The following is a 10,925-nucleotide window of genomic DNA, read 5'->3' as shown; positions in this document are numbered from 1 at the left end:
TCTTTGTCTAGTGCTTTTCTACAGTACTAGAACTACATGTACTACTACTACTACTACTACTACTACAACTACTACTACCATTACTACTACAACTACTACTACTACAACTACTATTACTACTACAACAACTACTACTACTACTACTACTACTACTACTACTACTACTAGAACAGATAATGTGCAAATGTCTACAAATATGCTTCAACTTAAATTCAGCATATAATATAACATTTTGTTGTTACCTCCATGAAATGGGGGTTTTGTAATGGCTTCTGTCTGTATGTCTGAAAAATAACTAGAGAACGCCTGGATGGATTGTTTGGATATTTGTGTGTGTAGGTCTTTGGAAGAAAAAGCCTCTATTTAGTGGCTGCTTATGTTTTTTGCAGGGGAAATTTGTACTTTGCTCTTTGTAGTATTAAGGTCACCTAAGACAGCATTGAGGTCACTTATGACAGCATTGAGGTCACTTATGACAGCATTGAGGTCACTTATGACAGCATTGAGGTCACCTAAGACAGCATTGAGGTCACCTAAGACAGCATTGAGGTCACTTAAGACAGCATTGAGGTCACCTAAGACAGCATTGAGGTCACCTAAGACAGCATTGAGGTCACTTATGACAGCATTGAGGTCACTTATGACAGCATTGAGGTCACCTAAGACAGCATTGAGGTCACCTAAGACAGCATTGAGGTCACTTAGACAGCATTGAGGTCACTTAAGACAGCATTGAGGTCACTTAAGACAGCATTGAGGTCACTTAAGACAGCATTGAGGTCACTTAAGACAGCGCCGAATGGCCGCCGCTCCAGGCCCTTGTTATCAAACCCTGCCTATTGTAAGCTCCTCACAATTCAGCCTCTGTCTGAACAACCCAATGACAAGATTAAGTCAATCAATGTACTTACCAGGATGCCCCCTCTCTCTACTAGAATCATGAAAACGTCCGGGTCATCCACATACTGGTGGAACCTGGCCGGAAGGTAGTCGAACCCGTCACGGAAGGTATTTGTCAATGCTATCTCCATCACAGCATCGTAGTCGGAGTGCTTCGCCTCTGTCAAAGTAGGCAACTTGGCGTCGTCCTAAAACGGGCCGTTTCAAAAAGATTAGGATTCATCCAAGGAGGTTGAAAACATACGCACACATACTAACGTTACATACACACTCACACACACACACTCGCACACACGCGCACACACACACACACACACACCTCCTCCCACACACGCACGCACACACACACACACACTCACACACACACACACGCGCGCGCGCGCACACACACGCACACACACACGGTATACTAGTGGAGAATTTTCAATGGCGGAAGTTAAAATGCACGCAGTTTAACTTTAACGTACCACGCCCCACTGACCTCGAATATCTTCAGACATTGAAAGTTAATAAGTGTCAATTATGAACATACTTCACAGCTAGGTGTCTTTGTTGAAAGAAAAGTTTGTCTAGCCTCCACTTACCATGTTACTTCTCTATGTGGATTGCTCTGCCTGTTAGGGGTACTGCACGCACAGCTTTCGCTGTTAACATGAACTTTGGCTTGCTTGAACTTTAGCCCTAGTTTGAACTTTACACCCCATTGACCATTGTGGTCTGAGCGCAGCTAGCGTTACATGTACTGTACTTAGAAGCAGAGTGCTGTATGTTAAGAATGATATTAATCATATTTGCCAAGAAGGTTGACGTTATAATTCGGGTGCGCCTATCTTTGCGTCTGTGTGTCTGTGATGGATGGTGGGAAACCGTCTGGCACCGGGGACGCCGCGTTGATAGTGTCAAATAAATAAAATAAAATTCGAAAATGATAATTTTTTCACAACCTGGAACAATGATTTTGAGGGTAGGATTGTTACATGTAAAGAATTGAAATATATGGCAGAGGGAACACAGAGCACTTCTTGATTTCATATCAATTACAGGTGGGATCTTTCGTTTTCCACTGTCTTCGAAAAAGGAGTCGAACCCAATAACCCAGGACCTAGAGTTAGCTTCTACTAGTTTAGAGTAGACACCTTTGATATTGTTTTTAACTTTTTTTCTGAATCTCTCATGTTACCTGCAATTAGCCCACGGGCAAGAATTTGCAATAAACTTTATTATTACAAGGTTTTACAAGTGACTGATAAAGTGATGGTTAAATTGCTTTTTGATAAAATGAATGTACTAAGTATTTCTTAGGATATTTATTCGATTGCGCTGTGACTTTGCCAATGACTAAAACTGCATTTCCACCAGCCAAAAGGTACACATCACAAATAGTTGTAAAGCGATATATAGTAAGGTTCTTTTAGCACAACCAGAAAATAACTTACTTCCGACGTTTCGGTGTCTGTCAGACACCATCATCAGGGTGGAATGACGGGAACTACTTCTTGCTGCTACTTATAGCCGATGTAGGTGGCGTTGCAGCAGCAAGAATGCCATCCCAGACGTGGCTCAGCTTGTATCCCCCCTCGTCTCTGTTCATGACTGGCACTGACATTTCGAAGAAGGTACTAAACAGCCACCAGACCGGTATCTTGAAGAAAGGTCTCAACTACGCGGTGACGCCAGACAAAATGCCGGTGGAAGATTTCATCGTCGCCACAGAAAATGCATGTTTGTGCTTGCCGCCGCCCGAGGCACAACAGCTCAGAGCGCAGGTTGCAGGAGTCCTGACGAAGGCAAAACTCCCGGTTTCCAACATCAGCAAAGAAGAAAGAAAGGCCATACAACAGCTGAAGAAGGACAAGGATGTTATGATACTGCCAGCGGACAAAGGAAAAGCGACAGTGATTATGGACACAGAAGACTACGAATCAAAGGTAAACCGTATGTTATCCGACGAAAAGACCTACCAGAAGCTCGAAAAAGATCCAACACAGAAATATAAACGTAAGCTGCTAGCCATTCTAAAGAGGCTGAAAGATGGGGGGAAAATTTCGGAAGAGCAGTATAAATACTTATATCCAACGGCAGAGAATACTCCTAGAATGTACGCTACTCCTAAGATACACAAACCCGACAACCCGCTTAGACCGATTGTAGATTACACCGGGTCGATCGGTTACAATACGTCACGAGCGCTAGCTGACCTTGTGGCCCCTTTGGTTGGGAAAACTGAGCACCATATCAAAAACTCCAAACACCTCGCCGAAGAAATGGCTAGTATCATAGTAGAAGAGGATGAGATGTTTGTATCTCATGACGTAGTGTCACTTTTCACTAACACTCCAGTGCCAGAGACTCTCAACATCACCAAGGATAGACTACTTGCTGATACTGACCTCAAGAACAGAACCAAGCTCCAAGTGGAGGACATTATGGAGTTGTTAACGTTCATAGTCACCACCACTTATTTCAGTTTTAGAGGCAACATTTACCAACAACGGTTCGGCACAGCGATGGGAAGCCCCGTCTCCCCGGTTCTAGCTAACCTCTTCATGGAATGGCTAGAACAGCAGGCCATGGCCACAGCTCCGGTGAACTGTAGGCCGAAACTTTGGAAGAGATATGTGGATGACATCATGGAAATTATAAGACAGGGGACACAACATGAAATTACCGACCACTTAAACTCCATAGACCCCACGGGTAGTATCAAGTTCACCCATGAGGAAGAAGATCAGGGCACTCTACCCTTTCTGGACACCTTACTAGTGAGGAGAGAAGACGGCACGGTGAAACTTTTGGTCTACAGAAAAAAGACCCACACAGACCAGTATCTAGATTTCAATTCCCATCATCCGCTCCACCAGAAACTAGGAGTAATCAGAACGCTGATGGACAGGAGCAAAACAGTGGTCACAGAGGAAACAGACAGACAACAAGAGGTCAAACACATCAAACAAGCCCTGTCACTCTGTGGTTACCCAGACTGGACTTTCAAAAGAGTGCAACATCAGTCCAACAAACCCAAACCCAAGAAAGAAAAGAAGAAAGAAGAACAGAAGTCTAAGGGCATGATCATCATACCTTATGTCAAAGGCATTACAGAGACACTTGAAAGGATCTTCAGAAAACATGCCATTGCCACGGCAGTGAAGCCCAAGACCACGCTCAGAAACTTGTTGGTGCATCCCAAGGACAGACTGGAAGACTCCTCTAAAACAGACTGTGTCTACAAGATTCCGTGCAAAAGTTGTGACAAGGTGTACATTGGAGAGACGGGCAGGACTTTCAACACCAGACTTGAAGAACACAAAAAGGAGGCAAAAAACAGCAAAGGCAGTGCATACACAAGATCTCAGAAGAAGGCAGCAGAACAAACAGAGAACAAATCGGCAGTCACAGACCATATTCATAGAAACAATTGCGTAATAGACTGGGAGGGGGCAAGAGTCATTGACAGAGAGGAAAACAGAAGAACTCGATGGATTAAAGAAGCAGTTTGGATCAGAAAATCAGTGCCAGTCATGAACAGAGACGAGGGGGGATACAAGCTGAGCCACGTCTGGGATGGCATTCTTGCTGCTGCAACGCCACCTACATCGGCTATAAGTAGCAGCAAGAAGTAGTTCCCGTCATTCCACCCTGATGATGGTGTCTGACAGACACCGAAACGTCGGAAGTAAGTTATTTTCTGGTTGTGCTAAAAGAACCTTACTATATGAATAATTGCCAACCTGATGAAGTTATTCACGGAGTTGTAAAGCGAGTGTAAGATAATATACCATGATGAAGTGATAAACCTTACGTTTGTGAAAATTCAAACAATACAGGTACTGATACATCGAAGGTCGTAAGTTTCGAATGGTTGAAGATGAATTATTGCTGGAGAGCAAAGTTCAGGGGACTGTCCCATTGTTGAGCAACAGCAGGGGGATCAACAGGTGTCAGCATATATGTTCATCAGGTAAGCATAAAGCAATGTTCCTCTATCAATGTGAACTGCAATGTGTATTTATGATATAAAAGCAAAAATGTCAAATGTTATAAAGAGTAAATACGAAACATACATCGTTTGCTACAAAGTTTTAACCAAATACTGATTTGTAGTGTTCAACTGCATTCAGTTCTCTATTTTTCTCTCAGATAACAAAAATAATGCAAAGAGACAGACTAAGATTTTACAATACTGGGCTAAGAGATTTTGTTTACCTCTGTTTTCCAATAGCACATATTAATGTTTACGGCTCCATTGCGCACAAACAAGGACTTCATTAGAACCCTGTTTGCTAATCATTAATGGTGGGTTATGTTATTCTACGTCAAACATTGGCAAGGAAGTACAAGTTTTGAGAACTTTTTAATGTGGGGTTTCCCAAACTTTTAATGTGCACACTTACATGGCGTATCAATATCAAGTGTGAAATAAGGTTTAAAATTGTCTATTTCCCATTGGCCGAATCAAACAATGCTTTAAATGATACTTTTATTACAAACTTACAAGACTATTTTCGTCTGATGAGTTTGATAGTTGATCTGGAGCCAATTAACCATAGTTGTTAAAACACCCAATGGGGGTCATTATTTGCTTCATGTTTGGTTTAGTCCCTGATCTGGACTTTGGCTTCAGATGCGGCAGTCACATGAGCAAGAAGCATAATCATGGCGGCTGCCCCGTCAAGTCTGGGGGTACATTTTAGAGAAGAACTGACCTGCAGCATCTGCCTGGAGCTGTTCACCAGGCCCAAGGTGCTGCCCTGTCAGCACACCTTCTGTCAGGACTGTCTACGGGACCACGCAGAGGTTCGAATGCCATTCCAGTGCCCAATCTGTCGTTTGAAGGTAAGACTGCCACCCCAGGGGGTCACAGGTTTACCGGACAATCTCATGGCGGCAAATATGTGTGAGAGGCTGCAAAACCAGGCTACACTGTCAGGGGAAATAAGTGAACAACCCCAGTCTGGAAACAGGTGCAGCTTTCACCCCTCAGAGGAAGTCAAGCTCTACTGTAAACAGTGTAACATGCCAGTTTGTAGTGATTGTTGTGAAGACGGCCACGATGGGCATCCCAACACAGGCATTAAAAAAGCTGCACAGGAAAGGAGATCTACAGTCCAGGCCTTGATCAATGAGGGGAGGGACATTGTGGAAATCTACGGCAGTTTCATCAGAGGTCTAGAGGAAAAAGAGAAAACACTGAATAAACAGAAACAGCAGAGAGACGACAGCATTATTCAGACCTATGACCAAATGGTGCAGAAACTCACAGAGAGAAAAGACCAACTCTTGTCGGAATCCTGGCAAAATTACAGCGAGAATTTGGAGAAAATACTGACTAATAGAGATAGGGTGTTGCCAGATGTCAATAAATTGTCTGCCGCCTGTGATCGAGCAGAACAAGAACTGCAGCAGGGATTGTTCAAGTTTCTCAGTCAGGAAATTGCTTTGACAGAGTTGGTAGGAAAATACAGAGGAAAAGCAGCACCAACTCCTGTACAAACCCAGCCTGCTTTCTTTCAGCCCACAGACACCACAGTGCCAGTATTGGGACATGTGATGGCCCAGTCTGTCCCATCTGCACCAATCCCACCATCACTCGCACTAATCCCAGCAGCACCTGCACCAATCCCAGCTGTATCTAGTGATGATGCAGTAAGGGGTAGGGGTCATCGCCTTCTTAACCAGAAGGAAGGGGAGCATCACCACCAAAGAGTGACATTTGGTGGAGAGGGATCAGAAAACGGACAGTTTGATGGACCACGTGGTGTCACAGTTTCAGATGAGGGAGAGATCTTTGTAGCAGACACTGAACGGTGTAAACATAGCAGTTTGAGAAGTTACGGAAGAATTCAAGTCTTCACAATGCATGGAACATTTGTCCGCCAGTTCTCAACACCTCCTCCATTTCCCTTTCGTCATAAGTACACGTATGATCCGTTTTTTAGTGAACAATACTACCCAAATGACGTCACAGTAGACGGGGAGGGGAACCTGTGGGTGGTCGGAAGAACGTGCACACATCGTGAGGAGTCTGCTGTGCAGTACAGCAAGCAGGGCAAAAAGCTGAGGGCATTTCGTCTACAGAAAGAGTGCGAAGCAGTTTCTGTGGACACCAGGAGGAACCACATCCTCATCACACAAATCAAAGATAGCAGGAGTAATGTGCAGGTGTTCGAGCCAGATGGGACCCTTTTGAGAACTGTAGGAGATAAATCGAGGAACATACTACTGAAGGAAATAGTGCTGATATACCCTGTGTCAGTCACTCTGGACGGAGAAAGAAATATTCTTGTGTCAGACAGTAGCAATCACCGTATCCATGTGTTCAAAAATAATGGGCGGTTTCTGTTCCAGTTTGGAGGTAAGGGAAGTAGTGAGGGTCAGCTGTTGGATCCCCATGGCATCTGTACAGACAGGGCAGGTAACATCATTGTGGCAGACTATGGAAACAGCCGTGTGGAGATGTTTGACAAGACAGGAAAATTCCTCAAACATATCGTTACTGACATAAAATGCCCATGGGCTGTTGCCATGGCACCACAGGGACAGCTGGTGGTGACTGTTTGGCAAGAATATGGATATGACGATTTTAACAATAACCACACAGTCTCCATATTTCATAACTACTGAAGCTGTGTTAGTTTTGTATAAGATAAACAGAGTGTACCTTGGCATCGTTTCCTACATGTATACATGTCCTGTATTTAAAAAAAGTACTTGCAGTGAAAACACTTTCCCTGCATGTACGTTGAAATTACAGTTAGATAATGTAGAAACACTTAAGTAAAAATCAACCCTAATCAATAATGTACATGGCTGCTGTTTACAATGTAAATTGGTCTATATATATTCACCTGACAAACCTACAGTTGATAAGAAGCTGATTGTTTGTTATGAGTGGAAGTTTGCTGTTAACCCAGGATGGTTATCGGTGATGCCAGTCATAATCCACTAGGATCAAAGATTCAAAGGTCAAAGCAAATAAACGCCACAGTTTCTCTCAGCAGGACTTTGGTCCCTCCTGATGACTTGTTTAGACAATATCTTTGTCACCTTCCCACAGACTTGTACAGAACTTATTCTGCAATGATTAAGAAAATTCTGTGTTTCTCAATGAATAAACTATTCTGGCTCATAGTTTTGTTGAAATTGTTCAGATTTGTGAGGAAGACCATCAGTACATTTTGAGAATATCTGCCCCCTTTCTAATAAACTCTTCAACGTTTTATGGAATAATTAAAACACTTGAATGCCAATATCTGTGTGTTTGGGTCGTTTATCTTTTTTTCAACGTTTTTGTTGCTGAGTGAACTTTAGAAATAAAAGTATACGGCTGGCACCCCTTTCTTGTACTCCTTTGTGCTAAGGTTGCACCAACCTCAATAATCTGAAACACCGGGTTAACTGATTCATCCAAATGACATTGATGCTTGCGTCTGCCACTGGACATGAAGAAAGCAGTACAAAATAGAAGCCTAACAAAAGGCCTAAAGCACGTCAAAAACAGCCGGAGCTTTCGTCAGTCAGAAGAGGGTGGTCGGTGCATATGAAGAAAACGGTAACGTTACAAAATAGAAAGCCTAACAAAAATGCCCCAAACACATCAAAAACAGCCGGAGTCAAACCTCTGCATCGAGAGTAGGTACTGGCTATTGCACGAGAAGGAGAACTGTACTTGCAGTGACAGTGGCACTTCAATCTTCCTCGAGAAGAACCGATGAGAAAGAACACCAGATTAGTTCTGACATCGTGACCTTGATGCGACCATCAGATTTCTGGAAAATTGTCATTCTCAAACGGGGACGTGACCTTATTAGGAAATGCTTAGGTTGGTGTTGTATTTCACGCCTGCATTCCAGAATGCTCTTCGGAGAATTACGGAGAACTGTAGATGATGTTCTTAGAAAATTGTACAAACGTCATGATGAAATTCTTAGAATTCAACAACTGGAATGTGTCATTTTTAGCTATTTTGATGTCTGGAAGGATTGATGACAGTCCCTGATGTTCTGACCTTGGGAAAGTTGTGACCTTGGGAAAGGCACGGATTTCCGCACTTTACTCACATGTAGAAATGAGTTAGAGACGGCTAGGGACGTCTCTTGGATAGGGTATTAAATCAAAGTACCGCGTATGAGGAGAGTCACACCCCGAAGCACTTAGATGAAAAATCATAAAAATCATAGGGCCCTTCCCTATGCAAGTGGATCAAATAAATATGTCCGGATATGCAACTAATTTAGCCTGGGTACCATCCGGAAGGTAGTTCGCTCTAGCGTTCATTATATACTATATACTATATACAGTTGCTTCTAGCTCTGAGATTCATTATACACTATATAATATACAGTCGCTTCTCTACTCTTCCGGATAGTAGAAGCGAACTACTATCCGGATGATACCCAGGCTACAGCTCAATACTTTTCAGTACAACCTTCTGTGTTAGGCCATGAGGCGCTTTATCAGGTATGCAATACGTATACAATACAATAAGACAAACAAATGGCAAAAACGCTAATGTAAATTACTTCGTAACCAAGGAAACCACGTACAGTAACCACATAAATGCACAGTTTGCTCTAGGTTTTCTTGGATCTGCAAAGTCATTCACAGTCCTTCTTCGTTGTATTTTATACGATACCATATTCAGAAAGACGCTGTTTAGAAGAGAACATCGGCAATGACACCGAATCAATTAAATCTGCCCGGATATGCAGCATGTATTGTTTAGTACAAACCCGGTGTGCTATGCAGTGAGATTGTTTACCAGGTATGTAAAATGACAAACATATGACAACCACGCTAATGACAACTACTAGCTTACGTGACCAAGGAAATCACAAGAAATGCCCAACTTGTTCTAGGTTTTGTTGGGTGTACAAAGTCATATAGAGCCCTTGTTGCACGATCCACGACTTTTACCATGTTTAGATTAAAGCTATTCGGAAGTACATGTACAAGGGAACATCGGCAATAGCACCGAATCTGGTTAATAACACAGAAAAGCATAAAAAGGGTCCAATTGAAATTACAGAACACCCTGCAGTTGGAAGAGACCAATTTAGCTGAGTGGCGTTGCCGGGAAACGGTGACGACATGAGACAATAACCAGCTCCGGGGTTCCAACTCCGGGAAACTGTCATTAACTCCTAATTTGTACATGCGCTTCTTTTTTATTCCGGGAATCAGCATCAATGACATATAAGCTCGACGAAGAGAGGATACGAATTAAGAGCGGTGGATGCAGTGAAGACTCTTGACTTTAGTCTGAAATTTGAAGAAGACTCTAAGGAAATGACGAAGACATCCGGTATCGTGTTGGCGTTTCTACTGGCTTTAATGCTAACACTGGCTGGTAAGTCTTATATTTTTCATTCGGTATCATGTATATAGATATATAGATATATAGCTGTATAGAATAGACACTTTTTACTGTCTGTACCCTTGCAATAGCCTACGGGCATGGATTTGCAAATAAATCAATCCATTCATTCGGTTCGCAACGTCGTATGAGGTGTAAAGAAGCAGCAATTAATATCCTTCTTATTCCTCTGGTGTTTGTGTATGCATGTTTTGGAAGAGAGAGACAGTATCGGTGGCGAGGTGGTCGCTTTTTTGCCCATTTGATACCGTTTTTCTGTATCTGTATATAGCCAGTATAACCGCCCTTCGGCGTAACACACCAGCTTCTGTATCTGTATCTATATAGTCGGTATAACCGCCCTTCGGCGTAACACACCAGCTTCTGTATCTGTATCTATATAGCCGGTATAACCGCCCTTCGGCGTAACATACCAGCTTCTGTATCTGTATCTATATAGCCGGTATAACAACCCTTCGGTGTAACACACCAGCTTCTGTATCTGTATCTATATAGCCGGTATAACCGCCCTTCGGCGTAACACACCAGCTTCTGTATCTGTATCTATATAGCCGGTATAACACACCAGCTTCACAGGTACGCGGCGCGGCAGCAGCTGGTTATATTACACTGAACGACCCGTCACACTTAGCTTTTGCACATCTATTTGCAA

The 10,925-nt window shown here is 43.0% G+C and overlaps 1 protein-coding gene across 1 annotated transcript; it reads left to right on the top strand.

The window, feature by feature from the left end:
- Positions 1-2,691: 2,691 nt before the first annotated feature.
- Positions 2,692-7,851, top strand: LOC118404416 (E3 ubiquitin-protein ligase TRIM71-like). The gene is made up of 3 exons (XM_035803487.1): positions 2,692-2,828; positions 3,368-4,449; positions 5,762-7,851. Exons 2-3 carry the CDS (start codon positions 3,408-3,410, stop codon positions 7,519-7,521), a joined length of 2,802 nt encoding a protein of 933 aa, XP_035659380.1. The 5' UTR covers positions 2,692-2,828; positions 3,368-3,407; the 3' UTR covers positions 7,522-7,851.
- Positions 7,852-10,925: the final 3,074 nt, after the last annotated feature.

Source organism: Branchiostoma floridae, chromosome 17, assembly GCF_000003815.2.
Source record: "Branchiostoma floridae strain S238N-H82 chromosome 17, Bfl_VNyyK, whole genome shotgun sequence".
Taxonomy (NCBI): Eukaryota; Metazoa; Chordata; class Leptocardii; order Amphioxiformes; family Branchiostomatidae; genus Branchiostoma; species Branchiostoma floridae.
This window is presented reverse-complemented; position numbering and strand designations above follow the sequence as displayed.